The sequence below is a fragment of the Macrosteles quadrilineatus genome, unplaced genomic scaffold (assembly GCF_028750875.1).
Source record: "Macrosteles quadrilineatus isolate MER2022 unplaced genomic scaffold, UCM_ALF_1.0 Scaffold_2__2_contigs__length_208266976, whole genome shotgun sequence".
Taxonomy (NCBI): domain Eukaryota; kingdom Metazoa; phylum Arthropoda; class Insecta; order Hemiptera; family Cicadellidae; genus Macrosteles; species Macrosteles quadrilineatus.
The window spans coordinates 153075451-153100257 of NW_026542595.1; the positions used below are offsets into that span (position 1 = coordinate 153075451).

Genomic DNA, 24807 nt, shown 5'->3' on the forward strand with positions numbered 1-24807 from the left:
CGCTATATCGAGGTTCGTTATATCAAGGTTAGACTGTATTTTCTTTCAGTATTACTAGAAAACTCTTTCACCAGCAGATTAGAACTGAACGTTTTTTTTTTGTTTGACCACCTCTATTATTACCTTGCAATTTTGTAAATGTTCTTTAATGTTACAGTCCTTCTTCTCAAGGATGCTATATTACAAGTCAATGCTTGAAAGCAAGAACAAAGTTTTCCAAAACATTTGCAAGTCACTAGACCAGAATGAAGGCATAGATTCAAGTGATTTCAAAAACAAGATGGTCGCTCTAAACCAGAGGTTTGCAGATGTAGCTCAACGCGCTGTTATGTGGGAACAGGTAAGTTATTGATATTATATACACTTTATATTAGAAGTTTATGTATGGAAAATGCATATTGGAAGGAAAATCTAACCATTTGGGCTCAAAAATTTACATTTCACATAGGTTAATTTAATTTTCATTTTGATTTACAAAATGTATGTGTAATTATTCCTTCCTTAGACATAATAGCCCAAATCTTAATCAAAAACTTGCTCATAAATACTTTTCTGTAACTGGAACTTTATGATTACCTTGTTTCTTGCTGTTAATTTTTATTTGATATGTTAATTGCAGTTCATATTTGGCATGAAAGCTTTATCTTGAGGATTTTTACATAATGCTGAAATTGAAGATAATTCAACATTGGTTGATTATAAGTAATGTATTTTGCACAAGACTATATTATAACAGTTGCAATGACCGAATAATTAGGTTACAATAGCATAGCTCAGTTAAGTAATTCTAATTACCTCATCTATTTAATTTCAAACAAATGCATGAAATTTTAAGATGTGATAAATTATTTTTGTTTATGTTTTCAGAAACTTCAAGAAGCAATCCGCTGTTGGCACAATTTCCGTGAGATTGAAAGAGTCATCGGAGACTGGCTGCAGAATGCTGAGAAGTTAATTGCGGAAAAACACGTTGACTCAAAGGCAACTGTTGAGAATCACAAGGTACGAAACACAAACCAATTAGAGCAATTTGGTCTAAGCCTGAATTATAGTTTTAAATGGTTAGCTTACTCTGTAGTGAATCAAAGCCAAATAAAGATCCCCACACAATAACAAGAAATGATTTGAATCAGAGAACATGTATGTTGAATTTAAATATGTTAAAGTTCATAAAGTTAAAAAATGTTAATAATTTGTATGTAATTTTTTTGTAGACTACTCTTAAGAAAATAGTATAAGCAGTTTTCAAGCATGATCAGGGATTCTAATGTTAGGAGTTCTGAAAATCGGTCCTAAGTTGATCGCAAGTAGAATTGATTAAAAATTAAATAGGCTACAGTAAGAAAACTTTTAAAGTTAAGACAATTTTTTACAGATAAGAACGATTTTACAGTAAATTTTAAATTGTAAGTAGGCCTATTTAATAAAAGTTGTTCTTGGATTTGATTTTAGATTAGTAAACGGATTTTCACCATTAAAAATTTCCATTTTTTACAATTTGTTGACGTACCACTTTAAGTAAAACAGTTTCCTCAATGAAGAAATCTTTTTGAACGTTTAACTGAGTGTGAGAGTATTGTTTGTTAGGTACACTTCTGATTCTGATTAATGTCTACTCATTAATTTAAAGTAAAAATTAATTTTTGGAAAATTTCATTAAGATTCATTGTCAAATTGTGTTTTTTGTGTTACCTAACATCTGTAACACAAGACCATAACATCCGTATATGGTCTTTTGACCCGGTAGTGAATGTGTTAAAGTATTTGATCTTTTTTAACACCTTATAATCTATATTCACTTGTGGTTTTATCATAGGCATTCTTTGAACACATCAATGAGAGGTGGCTAGGAGAGCTGGTCAATGCAGCTCAAGATTTGTCAAACTGTCTTCCACCTGAAGATCACCCTCAAGTGTACAACACTGTGGAGAAGCTGCAGTCTAGATGGAAGGTGGGATAAAGACATTTCAATACTACCTACCTAGTAATAGTTACGAATGTGACAGCTGTTATTTAACATTGGGTAATTTTTCATTGATTATCGTTGCTGCCCAGACGTCCTAAGTATGCATTTGTATGTTTTCAATTATCTACATCATAATCAATACCAGATTTACAGTACTTGAGACCTTAGGCGAGATTAACTCGAGCAGTCTCTGATACCAAGGTAGAACGTCCCAGAATAGTGGTAAATCCAGCAATGATTCTAATGTGTTATAAAATAAACAGTTTTTTTAGTCCTTTGCGGCATTTCAGTGAGTTCTTCTTATTGAGAAGCAGCTATATTGACCACCAAATATGACTTAGGGTGTATTTTAATTATAATTTTATTTATTTACACAGGAAGTTGTTTCATTCGCTCCTCTTCATCTGGTGAAGCTAGAGTTCCGCCTTGACGAGAACACATTCAACCAATATATAAAGGAATTGGAGAATGAACTAGCAGCCGAGACCCAGGCCTTCAACAGGAATGAAGATGTAGAAAATATTCTAACCAGGAACAAGGTTTGTGATTAAGACACACCTGTGTACAATACTAAATAGTTACATTTCTTGAATACAATTTTTTTTATTAATTAAATCTAAGAAATTACATTTTTCATACAAATTCATTTGGATTACTTCTCATTGGCTGAGATGCTTTCTGTTAAGTTTATGTTACATAACTTACATTTTATTTAATTCCTGTAAAATTTTTTTTAACGTAATTTTTTTTTAAATATTTATTTGTGAGAATATAAGCACTTGTACTTCAATGCTTGTTTGTTCCACCAGAAACTACATTTACGAGTAGCTTACCTTCCTAATGGCCTTTATGAAGAAAATAACATGAGGTCTACATTTAAAAAGAATGTAAATTTGTTTGCTATGAAAATAATTCAAATTTTCCCCGAATAGCTGGTTCTATCTATCCAAAATTCAGTTGCTAAAATCAACAGTAAAATCATTTTAGCTGCTGGTTTTTTTACGGGGTACACTATAATCAACTATCCTAACCTCTAAAATTGGAAAATATGAATTATATAATCACTTTTTACAGCAATGTTTCATCTCCGGTCCTCCCGGCACTGATGCCAAAAGATGCTTGGCTGATATGACCAAGGGCAGTCTGTCAGTGAAGGGAGCAGCAGCCGGAGAAATGGCTGAAGCTGTACGCAAGGCGGAGCAGCGATGGGGCGAGATATGTCAACGAGCCGAGCAACTCAGGGGTCAACTACAACAGATACCTGACAAATGGAGGGTCTACAGACAGAGGTGAGGGGTCAAGTACCTTTTATGAATAAATTTACAACATTGATTTTTGGATATTGAAGTAGAAGTATACATCACTATATGGACCAGCTGTAGCCTGCGTTTTATTAAACTAAAAAGTAACTTAGTTGAATAAGCCACCTATATCAAAGTCTAATTAGATTTTTGCTTTTTGTTTTTTTTCCATTGATAATTGATGTTTCATAAACGACGCTGTAGTTCAAGCAAGTTGTCCTTTCGATTTGGCTTGATTGAAAAAATCTTGGTAAAGTACAGAAATCAGTATTGATATTAGTGTTTTATGTTGGTAACTTAGTTAAACTATGTTCTTTACTCTAAAACTGGTTGCAGCTTTAACTTGGAAATAAGTTTTTTACTAATTTCAATAGTCAAAGGTTATACTTGATCAGACTTGTCTATAATTTTATCTTACATGGTCTATGTTTACAACAGGTAGGTTAGCAGTGAAGTTATTATTTCTTTTTTTATGTTTTTCATAACATGCATACCAGATCTTCAGATTGCTTTCTCATACATTTAGTGACAACCAATGTCGAATTTACTGTAAATTTGTATAAAAAATTGGCAACGAATAATTTAAATCCATTAAACTATCTTGTGAATTGAACAAAATCAATCCTACAGCCATTTAAAAAAGTCTTCACTAGGCCTATTTAAAATATAAAAAAATAAACCTCTTTAAACATTCCAATAAATAGTTTTGTTCGAATTTGTTTATTTTTCTTTTGGGACATAAACATTATTTTATGAAATATATCAAAACCATTCAAAAAATTTGTTTAGATTTTCTGCAATGGTTCAATGGATGGATGCTGTTGATGTGAGCATAAAAAATATCCTCAAAGAACTTGCGACAGCTGAAGAGTTTGAGAGAGAGAAAGCAGTATTCCAGGTGAGATATGTGTATTTTTTAAACTTGTAACTAAAATTTTACACAAAGTATATTACTAAAATTGGTGTAAGGCCTTTGTAATGCAATTGATGATAAAATGTTAATTATGTTCCTGTTTTCTATTTGCTGCCTTGGAAGCATCAAGCTCGCATTGCTTTGGTAATATTGGCGTGAAGTTCAGTTTGTGCCGATTGCACTTGTCCTGTTACCTGCAATCTTTGTGTCCCTGTGATTGTTTGCTGTAAACGTGTAAACTATGCAATTTATTGTTTGATGTTTAATTAATCATTTTTGAATCCTCTGTAATATGAACCTTTGTGTTTAACCAATGTGTATGTACATATAGAATGAATCCTAGAGTACTCATACAGTTAAGTAGAAAGATAGACGTTTTGTAAACCCTCAGCTCTTAGCCCCTCAGCCCTTCTCTTTTACTTTTGACCAAAAACACATTTGTATAACCTAACCTGTAATTTTAAATAACTTAACATTTGATAAATCGTGCATTATCGGTACACACTCTTTGTAATTTACATGTAATATACTGATTTATCTTTCATGAATATAATTGGTTTGATTGATATAAAATATTCAGAATATTGCTGTTGTTGGCTGGGACCAGTAGTACGTAAATATTTGTAGTTTGTTTGGAATTTTGAGAAATTGTTCCCCACATCTCGGGGGCCCGTTCTTTGGCAAAATTACACAAAAAGTATTGAAAGTCTTGTCCACAAATCATCACGATTGTTACTGCGATAGTGAGGGATGATAGCAGATGTTGCCGCGATTGCAATTATTTATCACCCTATGAGCATGAGCCACAATATGGTGATGGGAAGAGAAGAGACATTTTTAGTAGTAAGGAAAAAGAATTTGCCCGCTCTGAATGTTTGGCCCCGCACTACCTAAGACCGAATCTGCCCTTCATTTCAGAATTAGAAGATTCTGATAAGGGTCAGTGGAAGATGTATAAATGTTTAATTTTTTTTAGTTTTCTCAACATTTCTCCCATGTACAATATACAATAAGGGGAAGGTGTTACTAGTAAGTAACAAAGGTATCTTTAAATGTACTGTAACTTTGCATTGTTACCAAAATGCAAGAAAAAACAAAAACAAAAATGTAAGATTTGGAGATGGTTCAAGGTGGGTTTTTATCAAATCTCACTGACATTAAGATGACAATGCTATTAAATGATATATGCTATTTAAGATGATATGTCTTCGCAAAAAAGTGTAACTGAATTATCAAATCTTGGTCGAATCTCAAATTCAAATGTTTTCTTGTAAATTCAATTATTTTGAGATTTAATGCAGATCCAAAACCAGCCGGTTTGATGTCCCAATGTAAATTTTTTACCTTCGGCAACTAAAGAGTATTGTGCCTACAGGGTATCTGTAGAGAAGTAGATGGCAAGAGAGAGGAGATGAAGTGGTTGGTCCAGACACTGGACGCTCTCTCCTCTCACTCACCTGACTCTGGGGAGGAGCAGACGAAGCTGCAACAGCTGATCACTCGGTACAAGAACCTCATACCTACTATAGAGATGACCGTCACTCGCACTGAACTGTACACCAAGTGTTACACTTACAAGAAGGAGGTGAAAGAGGTGAGTGAATCGTGAAATACATCATAATCCTTCCTGAATGGGCGATGGACGTTTGCTTTGTTTTTTCTTCTTTTTGTTCTGATGGATGGATGATGGATGTATTCAAATAGTGGTAGATGTTAGAGACGGGAAGCGGATATTTCCACAAATTAAATATTTTTGTACAAAATGTTATGTGTATTTATTTAGTAGGGATGGAAGGGAATTTTAGTTCGGATTAACACAGGATTTTTTAACTTCCTGATTCACGGGATAAGTGTTTTCTTCCCATTAAACAAGGAAAAATGAAGTTTATGTTTAACGTCTTTAGTAAAAATTCTTGCCAATCCCAATAATGACAAAAAAATCCATACATTTCAGTTCTTATTGAACTGTCCTGTTGAATGTAATCAGTGTCATCATTATCATCTCCCATGAGGCATCATCTCCTATAATTTGCTTGAAATTGTGATCATCTCTCACGTACGCAGAAGCATCATCATCATCTTCCGCGACCATGTAGACATCATCATCATCATCATGAACGATTGCAGGAATATCATCGCCGTCACTCACAATCGCGGTGAATCCCCAAAAAGTCTGAACAAAAATCCTATCTTGAGGAAATACCATATCGAACATAATCTCTCCTGAAAATTAAGAATATATCTTTCACCGAAACTTACTGAAATTTTTGGATCCGTCCATCCCTTGTATTTAGAGTAGGGATGTCCTTATAGTGTTAAAAGTAAAAAATCTGTAATTAGATTTACAAATTAATGTTTGCCAGTCCCAAGCCATAAGACTTTGTCTGTAAAGGGTTAAGTTGAAAAATATCAATTCAAGTGGATTTGAAGGTCAAAAGTTGTCTGTTCAGGAAACTAAACAATTTCTTATGTGAACTATCAAATCTTGGTCTTCTCAATGTAAATGTTTTGACCACAGGTGTGTAACCTGCTGGAGAAGGTGTGTGAGAGTACATTGCCTCGACCAGAGACACTGGCCTCGGTGGATCAGCTGATCAAACAACAAGAGACAGCTGTGGCTCAGCTGGACGCACACAGAGGCAACATTGTCAGCATGCTGCAGCAAGGCAAGGATCTCAGCAAGGACAAGGCAGCTCCTCAGTTCATCAAGGAGCAGGTGTTGTGTTTGGAGACTGAGTGGAATCAAGCATACAACACCACACTGGACAAACTCAACCAGCTCAAAGGTAAGTCTGTAGCCTTACATAGTAGGTGTGTTGCTAGCCTAGTGGTTAGTGTTTTGGGCTTGATTGCGAGAGGGACGGGGTTTGATTCCCACAATATCCATGAAAATTGTGTGGTTTGGACCTTACTCGTAATGTGTATGAGTTTTTTTCACAGATGCTACTGGCCCAGAACATTGGACATTGGTTAGGAAATTGTTTTTTTTGTCATGAAATGCTCCTCAATTTTTTTAATGTGTATTTCCAAAGTCTCCCTAAAGTTTAGCTTTTGACTCCTCATTTGGTTGATTACATCTTGTTTAGTATCCAGTTATGTCTGACACAATAATATAAATATAAACAATAATAATACTATTTATGAATGCATTAATCCATTAATGTAAATGACAAATTACACTATGGTGGGAAACGAATTTGCTTAATTATCCTGAAACTCTTTTAAAATTTCTTATCCTTTATTATTTGAATCTATTTCCCAATCTTAATTGCAAGAATTAAACAGAAATTTTTGAATGAAGATGTTTTATGCAGAGATGAAAGCAATGAATATCAAAGGCATGTGAAATTCAATAGCAGTTTATTATTTATTTCATAAAAATAAGAATTTTCCTGTAAAGGCTTAATTTGTAGCATGGAAATCAAAGCTGGTTAGGAACTCTGTTATAAATGTATGCTATTTTAGTGTTAACATTCTTATAGGGAATAAATTATGATTGCAGGAACACAAAAAGTATGGCTGAATTACCAGGAGCAAAAGAATGAAATCCTTGCTTTGCTGAACCAAGCAGAAGAAGAACTCAAACAGGTAAACTGAATATGACATATTTTATAAACAAGAAGATTACATAAAATAAACAACAACCAATCTTCTTCGTCAGGTCTCAACATTCTCATATCTTGGTTACTTCACTTCCTCTCTCTCGGTGGTTTTGGGGGGTATCTTCCAAGTACTATAAATTGAAGTTATACAAAATAGACAATGCAGTTTATTCATGAACAGTTTAGACCTTGAATTGAGTTTAACTTGTTTCTTCCAGGTTGGTAGTGGAGCATCTCCGAGACACATTGCGGCTGAGTTGCAGTCCAAGCAGGATCTGAGTGTTGCGCTCAGAGAAGCCACAGAAAACATGTTGAAGAAGCTGCGAGATCTCGGGGCTAACTTGGTGGCTGTGGCGGCCCCTGAGAATAAACCCATCATCACCAAGGAGGTATGTGATTGCAAGTTATTCGTCTGAAACTGTCAGATTATTTGGTTGTTGTAAGCCTCCGGATTAGCAATATGTTTCTGTTTATTGACACCACATTCAGCCTAGTATAGTGCATTATAGGTATACTATGCAGACAAGACTGCTTAAGATTAAGGTTTAGTAATGAGTAGTAAACGAGGCTGACTATTCGCCACTGGTAGATACTCACACTTGAATTTAGGTTAAGATAGGTAGGTAGGTTGATGTATTAGGCTTTTATGCACTTAATCAACAATTAAGTGTATTGCGTATTGTAGGTGACTCTTTCATTGTTGATTCTATACTATGACAACAACACAAGGATGCATTGTTTGAGGCACAAATGAGTGAGATCAGTTTAGTATAAATGTGTTAATGGTTTTGTTACTGACCAAGATCAGCAGATGATTTTATACATACTAATGTATAAGAGAAAAACAGTTTGGGTATTTCACAGTGTGATCTGTTTTAATTATGGTAGCCTAATCTGTCTATTATACACTCAAATAACTGAACAATTGCATTGTTTATTATTATTCTCTTGCCTCACTTTTTTTTTATTGTGATTCTAGGTGGCTGAGATTGGAGATCGGCTGGAAACAACACTTCATCACGTACAAGAACGAGTGCTCTCACTGGAGAAGTTGGCTGCTAAATGGACCACACTAGAAACTCAGGTAAAGAAACAATAGCCACCTTAGATTAGACAATAAACAGACTTAAATTTTGTTCATGTTTTAAAGTAGCAGCCTGGCACATGAGAAAAGTCTACACATTTGCCAATCTTCCAGGAAGTGTCATCAAAAGTCTGACTGATTATGAGACAAGTAAAACTTATTATTCAGTTTTAATGTGTTTACTTTAGAGTATTTTATGTAAAAGCTTCTTGCAAGTTCAAAATTTAGTACAGACAAGTAATTAACTCCGTCGCAGGTGGCGTCAGTGAAAGCGTGGAGTGAAGAAGCACCTGCAGCTGTTCAGAGCCTTCAGATGCTGGAGGTATCTCCACAAGACAAGCTCAGCAAGGCACAGCTTCTACAGGCGCAGGTGGCTGAGAGAGAGAACCTCATAGACCAGCTGACCAAGGAGGCAGAACAGCTGATTAAAGGTGATTCTCAACTACAACACAGTTTTGCCAATTGGATTCTACTATTCTAAAAATCATCATCAGGAATTAGCACAGTCAATGATTATAAAAGGGCGATATCAGATAGCTTACCTTAGAATAAATACAGGTAGGTCATAGAGACACATAAAACACACATAATGTCATCCCAGTGTTGCTACTTCTCACCAGTTTACTGCATATGCGGCAACAGCCATGACAGATACCATTTTGTGAACTCCCTTTCTCCACATGTGACATAGTCTCCCCTGGAGACAAAATATTGTGTGTTTTTAGGGATGGACGAGATTGGATTTTTAGTTTGAGACGAGATTTTTTATTTCTCATAAAATTTCGAGACGAGATCGAGACGGGATTTCCCTTCTCATACACAACGGGAAATGCAAGTTCAAAATTTTTACCTGATTTTGTAACATTGTTAGATGACAGTTTAAATACAAACATAATGATAATAGGCAAGAATATTTACAATATTTTACTAAAAAACATCAGCATAACAGTTTTTTATTAATCACGCCTAACTTATTAAAAATGCCTAGACGATTAGGAAACATAGTAATATCAGTTAGGATAGAGTTCAACTTATCCTAAAATAAAATAAATCATAAAATAAAAGCAATATTAATTTTTATAAAATAGTTACTTGTTTTGACTTTTTATAGTAATAAAACATTCCTCACACTGCTTACACTTAACAAAACTTCTCAAATGTTATTAAAGTATATTATCTATAATATTAAAACGAAACAGTGTTTTTTTATTTCACGATTCTGAATCAACCACTCGACGGTTTTTCATGATTTTTGTGTTGAAAGAAAGATAATTTTGAGAACTAGGGAATGTCGAAGCCATAATTTTAGTTTAGGGTCCCAGTTTTTTAGAAATTAAGTTTTAATTTTTAAAAAGTCTAGCAGCCGACGCTAAGATTCTAAACTAGCTTTTGGCATAAAATAATTTGCTTAACATAACAGCTGTAAACATTCAGCTTTTGTGTCACAAATTCAGCATTTGGATAAAAATGTAAAGACATACTTAGGGTTGACTTATTTATACTATGTGTAATGCTAATCATTGATACGTTCAATTCTTCTGTAAGAGGATGACATATTAATTAAATATACATAGTAAAATACTAGGATGTTCAAATTATTTTGTAAAGCAATCTTTGTAATCTTCGATTTGTTTTAGAGTAATATAATTTGTTTTAACTAACAGCTGGTTAAATATAAACTATGGAACTATGAGGTTATTATATTTACTCTTATTTTGTCATTGATTATAGGAAATAAGTAAGATTAGTAGAGATAATTAGACCACAGTTTAAAAGAGTTTAGACCAAAATTAATTAAACCACAGTACAAATCGAGGCTCTGTACACGAGTCTTAATAAAAAAGGATAAATGAAGATTATTTTACTGCTCCACTTTTCAAGGAAAAAAATAGAAAAATAATGTTTAATTGTTTAATTCTTCATGGTAGCATTTTGTTTACAATTAATGTTTGTTTGTCTGCTTTAGCTTTGTTTGGATTATGCCCGGAAATATTGATGTCATAAAAAGAAAATAAAGAATAATCAGGAATCACGATTTTAAATTACCACCACAACCTCAGCCGGGTTTTAAACAAAGATAAACAGATGGATGACATAGATTGAACACAACGTCAACATTGACCTAGGATACTGCAATTAGACAAACCATCCTTTTATGAAATCGTGTTCAGTTGTGGTTACGTTTGGGGGTGCCTATATCAGCGCCCCCAAACGTGAAAATATCACTTTTATTTAAACTATGAATATATTGTAGTTTAAATTAACTAATATGGGAAATTACATTTATTCAATGAGGGTGGGTAATTATCAAGGATAGAACTGATAACGGTATGGATTAATAAACATTGACAATTACGTCATTAGCTTTACTAGCGTGTTTACTTTTTATATTCCTGCTACATGTGACCAGTACTTTTTTTCAAATGAATGTTATTTGAACCAAACAGCTGTTTCAAAACAAACTGTTATTGTTTTTACTTTTCTTTGTTTACACTTATTTATTTAGCAATTAATGCAGTGAAATTGATATAAAGGATAGGTGTGACGATTAGTTTTGATGTTAGGACACCAAAGTTAAATTATGTGTACTGTGAATTTTATTGGATATTATCGTTTTATTTTAGGTCGTTTCTATTCAGACCTACTGGAAATTGTGTATAGTAGTTGTATTGTGGTGATAATAATTATGGAAGAGGCAGGTATGCTATGGAAGGTGGTATCGTTGACTAGGTCTATACACTTCTCAATTGACTATTACCATTGACTATTGGATACAGAAGTTGTATAAGATAAAGAAGTGTTGTATTAATAGTCAAAGCTATTACTCTCTCTACTGTAGGCTACTTATAATCAGTGTGCGTCTGTGCGAATCGGCTGCAAATCTCACTTCAACGCTTTTCAAATCGTAAAAATTTCAGAATTGCTGTTTTATTGTAAAATTATTGGATTTAAAATGCATATCGTATAGGCCTATGATGGAATAAAAACATATTTGGTCACACAACATTTGTTTAAAGATTATTTTTCACATTAAAACTGCAAGAAACTTTGTCTTTATATGTGTAAACTAGCTGATCTGAATTGTACACGGTTTTAACTGACTACTGAATTCCCGTACGTAGGGCGGGCTAACACCTCGTTAAAATAATTAAAGTAATATTTACATTAAAAGAATTTATTAAATAAAAACGCCTTCGCAAAGGAAACGCAACTACAACACGCTCCTGTATTGCGGGTATTGCATTGACTTTCTGCAGGCGTTTTTAATTTTTTTTTAATTCTCGTCTCGATAAAAATCTCGGCCAAAAAGAAATCTTGTCTCGTGTAACGAGAATTAAAATTTCCCGAAAATTTCCCGAAATTTCGAGACTTGACCATCCCTAGTTTAATGTTTCTTCTCTTTGTTCTATGGCCTATCTGTATTTCTTCTTAGGTAAAATAGCTGCTTTCCACCTTTTTTCTACAACTTCATATCCTGGTCTAAAGCCTTTTATTGTACAAAACATTTAATGTACACAGTTTGTAATTTTTCAGCTATCATTGGGTTTGTATACTAATATGTTCATTTTTTAGTTACTTTTTCCAAGAATGTGATCAGATTATAGATCACGTAACTTCATCGACAGAAAATTTTTGTCTTATACCTTAAACACAAACGTTCTAAGTTACTATCTTCAATAGTGAACCACGAACAAAGAAGTGTCTGATGCACTGACATTGTAAAACTTTTCCAATTTTAATGTCTACAGGAGGGGCTGATGAAGAGGCTCAGCAGTTGAAGGCAGAGTTGTCTGTGCTGAAGCAGTCAGTGGCTGAGCTGAAGCAGCAGATGCAAGGTCAAGGGTCAGCATTGCAGAGGCAGTCTCAGTTGTGGCGAGAGTATCAGCAACAGGTTGATGTGCTGAAGCCATGGCTGGAGAAGGCTGAGTTGCAGATCAACATGGGCACAAGCAAACCTGCGACACTGGCTGACGCTCGTGAGCTGCTCAGAGTCGTCAGGGTGAGTGGATATATTAATAATTAATATCCAGCCATAGTCAAAGAAACTTTAATTTAACCAAGAAATACAATGCTGTTATAGGTAAGACCATTGCACATTTTTTCATGTTAAAGCTTTTTAGTCAAAGAATTCTTTAAGGGTGTAGTTTTTCTTTTACAGTCATTATTATGTTTTGTTCTTGAAGCGTCTATCTTTTGTCATTTTCTTATTGTAGTTTGGAAGAAGCTTGCTCCGACATAATTGGGTTTCTCTTCGGTTAGGGCACAATGATAGAATTGGTAGTGCAAAGTTGTTAGCATTTCTTGTGTTGTATGAGTGTGTTTCTCATAGTAACAATATAGTTTCCATTAGAGCAACCCTTTAGATGTTTACAAACTGTTGAGCTGTTGCGGGGCTTAGACCACTTTCTCTTAAAGCCCTTCTCCTCAAGCTTCCTTAAGCTTTATCTTAAGGTCTTATCTTTTACAAACCTACACTGGAATTATGATTAAATAAAAAATCTGTTATAAACTTGCAGATATTCGTGGAGGAGTGTGTTGAGCATCACAAGATTGTGGAGATGCTATACACCATAGGTCGAGATCTGACGCCTTCCTCGGCACAAGACACTGCCAGTGCTCTGGCCAGTCGGTGTCAGGCTGTAGAGACAGCAGCGGGGCAGCGAGCTGAGAAGGTTGGTGTAAAGTGTTGTGCGGGAAGGTTACTACTTACTGTATGCTCAGGGTGTAAGTCCCATTCATGGTTAGGTCTGTCATAAGGAATACTGGCTATAGATATTTTGCTGTGTTTAAAGTCTAATCGATTGTTAATCGACTATAACAGCAATCTGACACATACTTTCTCCCATTAGCTTGTCAATGTCAACAACCTTTTTCGTGGATAAGCGGTGGGAGTAACAATGATATTTTATGGGGAAAATCACAAAAGTTCCAACCAGTTTTGAACTGTAATTTTTACAGCAATGGAGGTTGTACCATTTTGTTAAAAGGGCCATAAAATACTGAATTTTAAACAAAAATGTTTGAGTCGTATTTGTAAAGATCAGATTTTCCGTTGTTTTATGGGTTTTTATGGATAAAATCACCATACAAAATCGAAGTTAAAAAAATTGTATAGTTCCAACCTGAAAACAAATATACTGAACTCTCAGGGTAGCTGAGTGGGTAGTGCTCGCTTTCAAATATGAAGGTCGCTGATTTGATTCCATCTGAGATCTTTTCCAGACTTAGATGCCATTTGTCAGTGGGCTATGAATTAATAAAGCTATCTAACAAAAAGGTCGACCTTAGACAGTAACAAGACCAGGGTTTGGACCGTTGTATTCCAAAAGGTAAACAAATGTCGTCAGCGTAGAAATCATAAAAAATAAAAATAAATAGACAGTCTTAAAACAATGCAAAGTTTTGTCTTAAATTTATCTGGCTTTTATCAGGAAAAATATTTCTATATTAATATTTACTTGGTTTGACAGATGGATCGGTTAGTGAACCTGTGGGATGAGATGGAGGACACGGCACATCAGATGGAGCTATGGCTTAACAGACCAGAGTTTGCTGAAGTTCTCAACTCTGACGTCAGCCCCAACTCTCTGTCAGAAGAGGAGTTGAAGAAACAACTAGACAAGTTGAAGGTAAATCACTTAATAAGTTGAGAGCTCTCGTTGACTTTTGGATATTGAAGTAAATATCTTATTTATATGGAACATCTATAGCCAATAGTTTATTCAGAAGAACGAGTCTCTCATAGGACGTTCCACTGTAAAATTGTATTTGATCTATTAGTTGTTGATATGTGACATAAATGTTATCGTTTCAGTTTGGTTTGTTTAAAATGTTTATATCTTCAGTAATTGACAGCAGGTCACTCAGTCAGAATCTCAATTCAATTAGATTAATTTAAATTTTAATCTGGTTATAGTCTTAACATGGGATTCAGATGTCAACTTCCATTAATAGTTGCTATACTAAACATCATCTAAATGCAGCCTCAATTTGATGACCTTTAATTTGACGTGCATATCACCCTATGCTTACATTTGAGATTTTCTTCTGTCTTCTAGGCTGCCTTCCCCTGAGGGGGTAGCGTAATCATTGAATTAAATTAAATGTATTAACACTATTTTAATGCCCAGTAACATTTACCAAGTTTTGTAGCTCCATCTTTATTATTTTTTGAAATATTTTACTGTTTCGGGACTTTTTTGCACTTTTTATAAATGGAAAAGTAATTAAAGTCAATGGGTTGTAATTGGATTAGTTGTTAGATAGGGTTTGGACATGCAGATAAATGTTTTTTTATAGAAAATATTTTATTTTGAAAAAAAAATTCACTAATTTTATATTCCCTTTTTTATTACAAATAACATTTTTTAAATACTCTTTCACCAGTATTTTACATTTTTATTTTAACTAATCATGTGCAGGGCCTGAGTCAAGATCTATCAACGGCCCAGTCAGACATGGCCTCATTGAGTCAAACCGCCGATTTGATATCTCAGAGCATCGCATTGGAAGGGGCAACTGCTCTCAAGAATCGCATCCAAGAATTGAAGAGTAACAGTGGAAAACTGTCCGAGGCAATCAGACAGAGAGCCAACCTTCTGGCCGATGCTTTGGCAGCTAGGTATTAAAATGTAGAATTTCATGTTTTATATGGTTGTAGGTATCTTATTAATTGGCTTAATGCCGTACAGAGATACTTGAACACTATAATACACCTTAAAATCTAAATCTACAAGGGTTAATTTAATTTGAAGTCACAATCCACCGGGCTAATAAGGTATATATTTAAATTTAAAATAAATGTATCTGTAGCATTGAAATAACTTAACTGATTTTTTTTATGAATATGTTGGGGTTTGAACAATCAATAAGTACATGAATAAAGGCTATGTTACTTGTGCTGCTGTCACAATGAATTATACTACATTATGAATGTACGGTACTACAACTGTTTCGTGTTGTCAGAAATGGAAAACATAATTTAGTTCAAATGTCTTGCTATTATTGATCATTCATGGTAGAGTTCACTTGAGAAGAAGTGTTAATTATAAGCAAATCACATACTGTAGCACAATAAACACTTAACAAAATTTATTTTATACTGGTCGACCAGGGGCTTTTAAACATAAGACGCAGTGCTAGTGGAAGTTATATTGTAGTACAAATGTAATAAACTTTTTGTTTGGGTTATGTGTCAATTTTATAATTGAAAACAATTGAAAACTTTTATAAGGAGGGAACAATCACAGCCGGACATTCTGACCTAAAGATTTTTTCTATTTCCAAGAGCACAAACAGCTTTAGTTCAAAATACAATGTATGCACACCATACGAGCACACCACCATACCATACCATACCATACGAGATTGTAACAGGAATGCAAGTAACAAAAATCTTTATTTTTTTGTTATGCCATTACCCAATCCATCATGGGAAAAATGAAGAAATTCAAAAATACATTGTTCACTCCTCCTGAAATTGCCAGCACTACTAACTATATTGTTTATCTAATTTCCAGACAAGAGTTCACCGCCTACATGAACAAGTTCGGCGAGTGGCTGACCATCATGGAGACCAACACTGCGGAGGCTGCCGACGTGGTGCCCTCAGACCAAGCAGACGCTCGGGTACAGACACTCCACGCACTACAACAGGAGCACTGTGAGAAGCTGCCAGCCTTCCAGGCCATCTACGACAATGTGAAGCGACTCACCAACGGAGCCAACGCTCAGGAGGCCGAGCGGCTCAACCAGGTGTACACGGTCATTGCAGCCAGATACAGGGTACGTGTGGTTTGGAATAATGGTTGTTTTATATATTCATCTTAGAGAGGGATAGTTCGTCCAGAAAGTAACTGACATTTGCATCGGCATCATTTAGGGCAGGGCTATTGCCGCATCAGAATGCTCCTAAACTCAGTACACATTCAGCTACGGTCACATACACATTCAGCTACGGTCACATACACATTATACAGGGTGCGGCAAAAATACGATCTATTTTCTGCAGAGCACTGTTCAGCGACAGGTCGTCCGAGAGTGGTGGGGGTAGGCTCGTTGGAAAGCCCACACGATCCCATTTTTTGTAGTCATAGAGCAGTGGTCGCCGGAGCTAGTGCATTATTAGGTTGTTATGGAGTCGTTTTTATAAAATAGTGAATTCATTCATTGCTACTCAACGGAAGTTTCATGCATACTTTCAATTAAGGCTACATGGAGAAGTTCCCTTATGTAGCACAATAATGTGGTCGGTTACTTACTTTAGGACAACGGCTTCTGCGTTGAAAAGGAAGCTGACAGGCCTTCCAAAGGACGCCACACAACAAACATTCGATAGAGTTCGTGCTGCTGTGTGTGGAAAACAGTCCTCGTAGGCCCACCCGAAAACAAGCGGGTGCCTTGAACATGTCTGACTGCTAAGTCATACGAATTTTGAGGTTAATTCCATGTTTAGATTAGAATAATAAATGTTTAGAATAATAATCTGTATAATTTGGTAATCGCCCATTCAGATAATCACGACGGAACCTCTCTATGTTGACCTAATTGAATAAAAGCATGGAACTGCCGCTGAATTGCAATGACTAAGGCCCGATTTCACCAAATTCTCGCTAACGATGGTTTAGTTAAACTTCGGTTAAAACTAACCGATGATTTAAACCACAGTTAAGGAAATCTGGTTTCACCAACGAAAACGCGTCAAAACTAACGCTGGTTTTATAAACGAGAGTTTAGAGTAAAATCCAGGTGGCAGTGGCAGTGAACTGTCATAATACCGGGCTGTTACGGGAGCAAGTAAACATAACCTAGAAAATAAATCAGTGTTTATGAGGTAGTGAAAACAAAACTGGAGACAGCAAGCTTACAGGAATACAATAGATTCTGAGCAAAATAACAACAGAAAGCAAGAATAAATACCAAAACAATTAACATAAGTAAATAAAGGCAAAACAATGTTGATCAAACATATTCGAGGAACAAATTGCTTGAGTTTTGCGGTCGAGTCAAGACTCATCAATCCAACTTTTTACAGGGATGTTCAATATTCTGTTTGTTCACTAACCAGTTTGGTACATTTGAAGTAGTGAAAAAAACTGGAGTCAAAAGAATTACAAGAACGAGACACAATGTAGATAGCACCAAAATAATTATTTTCTATAAAATACTAGCAGAATAATGACAATTTAGGTTTAGATTTTGCTTTACTTACGTCTGACCGAACGCAAAACAATTGTTTGAACGTTGGTTAGGGTTACCCAAAGCCGGGAGAAGGAAAGGGAGCCTATTTTTTCGTACAATGAAATAATAAATTTGATAATGTTGGTAGAAGAGCCGGGACACTCTTTTTAGCCGGGATAAAAGAGTACGGCTCTTGATCGCCAATCAGTTCAATGCGGTCACTAGTCATAGATTCATAGACGCCTTAACTAAAAACCTTGTAGGATAACCTAAAGCAATGCACTACGTGGGATAACCTAAACACAAACCACTACAGGAGTTTGTATTCATTTCCTAAAGAAAAAGGCTAAACGTTTTGATAGTTCATATCTAATAATAAAATCAATTTCATCTTTGTTATTAAAATCATTAACCCTTTCTCTTATCCACCTAGTTAGGCGAATAACATAGGCTACTCTTCATTGCCATCACTAACTTTCAAAAGCTAATTCGTACCGTATTCTCTCCTACCATTTCGCCTTTCCATATAAACTTTAAACTTAAAGACAGCTGATACTTACTTAACGAAAGATTAAAGAAGTTAACCGGTCAAAATTGGGCAGTTAATTATCTAACGACGGTTTAGTCTAAACTAGGGCTAACGGCGAGTGGTGAAATCCGATTTCGTCAGTTAAGAGCTAACTGCAGTTAGAGCAAGGCTTAACGGCGGTTTAAAAGTTTGGTGAAATCGGGCCTAAATCATTACTTTTAAAAACGATTCGATAACAACCACACGTAGCTCATACGACCACTGCTCTATAACTACATAAAATGGTATTGCATAGATTTTCTAAAGAGCATACTCCCACCACCCTCAGATGACCTGTCGCTGAACAGTGCGCTGCAGAAAATGGATCGGTTTTTTTGCCGCACCCTGTATTTCTTGTAGTTTGTCTGCAGCGGAGTGTTAGGATGAACACTGTAATTTCAAACTGTACTAGTGATATCCACAAAAATCATAAACAATTTTTAAAATATTCAAGTAATGATGGTAGGTTCCTGATTTCATTCATTTGGTTTCGATACTTTTAAGTGGTAAGGTGCGGTCTGTGATCAAATATTGTTGGCAAAAATCACAAGCCAATTCAAATTTATCCCCAGACTTGTGATGTTTACTTCAAAGCAGTAATGAGAGAAGGTTACATGAGACAGTGGTTGGTGCATTGACTTTAAAAGTTATTTAAAAACTATGTAATTTGTGTCTTGTCTTGTATAGAATCGAGTTTAAATGTTGTTAAATGTACCTTTTGACTGTAGGACCTAGAAGACAAGCTACAAAGCAAGAGACAAGCCCTGGAGAAGTGGAGGGAGTTGAGAGATTGGAGCAAGGGAGTTTTGGAACAGATAGATCATCTGCATTATCAGTTAGACTCCAATGAGCCTCTGGACCAGGTAAGTCACCCTCAATTATTACGAAACCTTAGGGACCTCAAAGGCAGGTTAATGACATTACATAATTAGGGCATATTTATTCAGTAGACATAGACTCCAATACAAATCTGCTACAAGTGTTTGACTCTCAAGTCTTTCAAAAGACTTTAAGAACTTTAAAACCCAAATACAAAAAGGTTAGACTGTTCCAATGTGTTTTAGTGTAACAGTAAAGATACAAATTTTTTACTCAATTCAGTATTTTGGAAACTTTCTGAATTACTTCAGTCAGCAATTTCAACTTAAATTTAGAGACAAATAATAAATACAACCTCGAGTCAGTTTAAATTATAAGACAAAACCTTTGTAAATAGCACTTCTCAATCAATTGATTTACATAATGTGTTTCCCAATACAGGTGGAGGCAGAACTAGCCAAGTTGTCAAGTGAGGTGGAGACGTGGGGTAACACAGCACGAGGTGTCGACTTGCTGTGTGAACAATCTGCAACGGAGGTGACAGGCAAGAGTGCTCGCTCTACAGTACACGAAGTGGCCACTAGGCTGGACAGGCTCAGGTAAACAAGCTTGTTATTTGAAAGATTCTTGCGGACATTTTCCCACAAAGATAACCCTACTTCCTTCATCCATAGTTTATCTTGATACATTACCTAACTAAATCAATTGCCGTTTTAATTAATTCAATTGTTGTTAAAGCCCCGTGTACACGTAGCTAGTTTACTAACAGCTAATATTCGCTATTAGCACTAGCTGGGCACACTAGCGCGAAAATTCCCATTTACACGTGGCTAGTTAATAGGGCTTATTATTAGCGCTAGTCATGTAGAAGTGAAAAGTTCATTGGTCGCAATAGTCATTTCAGTTTAGCACAAAATGTATTTTGTTCCCTTAAGGCCATGTCACACCGAGCTCGCTTCCGTGGCGGGAGTGAATTATGAAAAATCGCTCACGATGTTATCAAATGTGCCAAGTCACACCGGGAGTTTTGTCTGCCACATGCGCAAAGGGTCATCTCGAATGGCCAAGCTATAAAGTTTAAAAGTAATACAGATTAATACAGTTTGAAAGTAAATTTAATATGTTTCTTTTGTTTGACGATGTATGTTGTTTTGTATTATCTTGGTAGAATGTTAATCACAAGAAAAAATGAATTTTGTTCAACATGCAAAAATAATGTTTTCAGTAAAAATGTATTGTTTACTATCAAATTATTTATATTGTCGACGTAAACAAATATTTTTTTTGTTTCATCAAAGGTTTCAACTTGCAACGACCAAAACTGTACAATGAATGTAAACTTGAACTTTTAAATATAAGGTTTAGCAAGAAAATTACATTAGTTTTAAAATGGCCCAATGTTTTTATTTAAAAAGTAAGTAGTCTTTATAGTGTAGCAAAAAATAACGATCAAAATACTGAAAGTGGATAATTTATCCTCAACCATATTTAAAATTGTTGAACTTCCAACATAGGGTCCAATTCATATAAAAAAATAAAAAAAAATAATTACAGATCACTTTTTAATGTACGCTAACAAATAAATAAACGCATTCAATGCTTCTTAAAACACTTTACTACTTTAAAAACCAAAAAACTTACATGTCATACCCAACAGGTAGATGTGTTTCTTATGTAAAACGAATTGTAATGAAATAATCTCAAAACTCCCGCCGCGGACGCAAACTTTTGGTGTGACATGGCTCGAGGAAAAACATCCCCGCACGGTACTCCCGCGACGGGAGCGGCGGATGTCGGTGTGACATGGCCTTTAAATTGAAATGTTTTGAGACAAATTTTAAGAATTGGTGTACAAGAGTTGTGTGAACATGAACTTAATAAAAAGAGACGATCTGTGTGGGTTCGAAAGTAGATTTTTTTTTTTTTTTTTTTTTTGGGGGGGCTGGGGTAATGGCATACCCCTGGCTACTTCGGCCTGGAGACCTTTTGTAGCACCCTTTAATTCATTCTGACAGCCCTAGGCTCCTCAAGTAGCCCAGGAGCTGAAAGACACCCAGCTTCCTTATCTCTGTTGGTTCCAGGAATAACCTCCCCAGAGATATAAGCCTTCTATGGGCCAACGCTGGACAGTCCAGCCATAAATGTTCTGAGGTTTCTACCTCGTTCTCACAGAACCTGCAGAGGTCTGTTTGTGACCTCCCTATGGTCCTGAGATGTTTCCTGATAGGACCGTGTCCTGTTAACACTCCTACTAGCAGACTAATGTCCCCTTTCTTAAGGCTCAGCAAGTCTTTCCAGCCTTTATCAGTGGGGTCGATTAGTAATTTGGACGTCCTCATACCTGGGTGGTTCATCCAGGCCAGAGCCTTTTGAACCTTGACCCAGTCTTGGACTTTGGCTACTCCTGAGCTTATGGGGGTACCACAGTAGGGTTCTGGTCCTGACAGTTGGTCTTCCGCACCCTTCCTGGCCAATGCATCGGCTTTTTCGTTCCCCTCATGCCCCGAATGTCCAGGAACCCAAGACAATTTGACTTGGTTTCGCTCTGCTAACTTTTTGAGGGTGTTTTTACACCCTTTTACTGTTCGTGACTGTGTCACACATGACCCCAGCGCCTTCAGTGCTGCCTGGCTGTCAGAGAGAATAAGGATTTTACCCTTTCTTAGATTCTTGCTAATAATATTATTAGCACAGCACTCAATCGCCAGGACCTCTGATTGAAAAACTGTTGTTGTTCTGCCCAAGGCCAGAGATATTTTGGTTTTGTTACCATACACTCCCAGCCCTGATCTCTCATCCTTCCGACTTCCATCGGTGTAATAGACCAAGCATGCTCTGTCATTGCTGAAGTTGCACTGTTGCCAGTTGTCTCTTCCCCCTATTGCAACTTGGTAAGGAATCTCGAAGTCGTATTCCTTTGTCATGAGGTCTGGTGTGCCTAGTTCCATGTCCATGCTTGGGAATCCCCTCAGGATGGACAGGTGGCCAGACTGCCTCTGTAGATTCAGCTCACCTCTGCTGCCCATTTTTAGTGCAGATATGGCTGCGCATTTCTTAACTTCCAGCCCTAGTGGGAGCATGTCGAGTATTGCCTCCATTGCAGCTGTGGGACAGGATTTCATGGTTCCACAGATCCCCGAGCACGCTAGCCTTTGCAGCTGCTGCAGTTTCCTGCCAGCTACTGTCTGCTCTGCCTTAGGCCACCATACTAAGGCTGCATATGTAACCATTGGTTTGACTATGGCTTCATAGGTCCAATGTGTGAGTTTGGGACTGAGTCCCCATTTCTTGCCAAAGGTTCTTCTGCAAGCACCAAAAGCACCTGTACCTTTTGCGAGTACATAGTCAAAGTGCCTGCTCCAGGTCAGTTTCTGGTCGAGGTAAACTCCAAGGTATTTTGTTTCCTTCACAAGTTTTACACTTTTCCCCTGAATTTTTGGGGCTGTTAGGTTAGTTCTCCTTCTCGTAAAGGAGATTAGCTCTGTTTTGTCAGGGTTAATTGTGAGCCCCTCTTTGGAGCACCACCCCTCAATGAAGCTAACGGCTGTCTGGGTAAGGTTGTTCACTGTGGCTGCGTGTTTGCCTCTGACAGTCAGCACTAGGTCGTCTGCAAAGGCTTGGAGGTCTATGTCTCTCCTGTCAGCCTCTCTCAGTAGATCATCCACCACAAGAGCCCACAGCAGGGGTGAGATAACCCCTCCTTGAGGGCAACCCTGCCGAGCAATGATAGCTGTCGAGTAGCCTCCCAATTCTGCCGTCACCACCCTGCTCTTGAGCAGGGCATTTATCCAAGCTGCTACGTCGGGGGAGATGCCCCTGCTTCTGACTGCAGCCTCTATAGATTTGTAACTCACGTTGTCAAAGGCACCCTGTATGTCCATGAAGACCCCTGCCATAATCTCCTGGTGTTCTAGGGTTTCCTCGATCTTTGCCACTAGGGTGCTTAGGGCCGTCGTTGTAGATTTGCCCTTCATGAACGCATGTTGGCTCGCACTTAGGGGGTTGATAACTAAATATGCATCCCTAATGTGGCGGTTTATCACTTTTTCCATAGTCTTTAGCATGAAAGACGACAGGCAAATTGGCCTGTAGGATTTAGGCTGGGCCTGGTCTCTACCTTTTTTCAGCAGAAACGCCACCCTTGATTTCCTCCAACAAATTGGGATGTAACCTAGGGCAAAGCTGCCCCTGAACAGAGCTATCATATGATTTAAAAGGACCTCTAGTCCTTCTTGGATGAGAGCTGGGAATATTCCGTCCCCGCCTGGAGACTTGAAAGCGCTGAATGAATCGACAGCCCACTTCACGACCTCCGGCTTGAACAGCTTACTCGAAAATCTTCTAGCCAAAGCAATGTCTCTAGGTGATTTCCTATTCCAGGGTATCACGTGTTGTCCTGTTGAGTTGCCTAGTGGGGTGTTCCCTGGGAAGTGGGTGGGAAGTAGATTAGGAGGCGAGAACTTCTTGGTGCCTCCAATACTCTTTTAAGAGAACTGGCATTGGAAGACCCTATAGAGTACTTTAAGTTTTTGAGAATGAATGCTTTAAAGAACTGTTTTGGAACTAATCACTCCACTTAAGTCCACTCATTTTAACAAACTAACAAACAATTCTACTTGTCAGACAAACAACAACTGATGCACTATCATCACTGGAGTATGGCAAGTGGCGATTAGCACTAGCAGAAGTGCAAATACGCCGCTAGTACCGCGCTAATTCGCTAGCGCTAGTGGACTCCCTCCACTTATTAGCGCTAGTATTATCAAACATGTTCAAAACGACTAGCAGGGAGTAAAATGCTAGCGCGCTAGTAATTTTTTACGCTAATAGACCGTTTACACGGAGCGAATTTATTAGCGCTAATCAACTAGCTGCTAATACTAGCCTCGTGTACACGGGGCTTAAGTGACAGACACACTTTTGTCTCATCTGTTTCTGTCTGATCCTGTTCTGTCTTATTTTGTACTCATATTCTCATAAATTTAATTTATCTCTGTTTTATCATTCATAAACTTGTTTTATTCCTCAATCCTACTACTATAATTGGAAATTTACTTACTACCAATGCTCGATTTGTAAAACATGAGGTCTCGGAGCTGTATTTATAGGTACCTGTTTGTGCCAATATTTTATCTTTACGAAAAAAAGGTACCGGAATGCCGTTCTGCCGCGTTCTGTCACAAATCGAGCACTGCTTACGAATGTAACTCAAATGTACTTGATTCAAAATTAAAATAAACCAAATAAATTTATGTAGACTACCCAAGCAAATACATACTCTTGTTAGTTGTTATATGTTTAAAAAAAACTGTCAGCAAGTGTGATTTTACCATTTATAGAGATCCTATTCATGTCATCCTTATGCTTGATTTAT

At 36.6% G+C, this 24807-nt stretch overlaps 1 protein-coding gene across 1 annotated transcript in view; it reads left to right on the top strand.

Moving 5' to 3' along the window:
* Window positions 1–24807, top strand: part of LOC128986734 (muscle-specific protein 300 kDa) — a 183790-nt gene that overhangs the window by 41047 nt on the left and 117936 nt on the right. The window contains exons 18-36 of the mRNA XM_054407239.1: window positions 158–340; window positions 868–1002; window positions 1817–1951; window positions 2344–2505; window positions 3041–3255; window positions 4057–4165; window positions 5556–5774; window positions 6699–6966; window positions 7683–7768; window positions 8001–8171; window positions 8762–8866; window positions 9123–9297; window positions 12616–12866; window positions 13384–13539; window positions 14338–14496; window positions 15289–15488; window positions 16387–16651; window positions 19343–19477; window positions 19875–20032. Of these exons, the coding sequence (XP_054263214.1) occupies window positions 158–340; window positions 868–1002; window positions 1817–1951; window positions 2344–2505; window positions 3041–3255; window positions 4057–4165; window positions 5556–5774; window positions 6699–6966; window positions 7683–7768; window positions 8001–8171; window positions 8762–8866; window positions 9123–9297; window positions 12616–12866; window positions 13384–13539; window positions 14338–14496; window positions 15289–15488; window positions 16387–16651; window positions 19343–19477; window positions 19875–20032 (3287 nt within the window). The remainder of the gene's footprint in view (window positions 1–157; window positions 341–867; window positions 1003–1816; window positions 1952–2343; window positions 2506–3040; window positions 3256–4056; window positions 4166–5555; window positions 5775–6698; window positions 6967–7682; window positions 7769–8000; window positions 8172–8761; window positions 8867–9122; window positions 9298–12615; window positions 12867–13383; window positions 13540–14337; window positions 14497–15288; window positions 15489–16386; window positions 16652–19342; window positions 19478–19874; window positions 20033–24807) is intronic.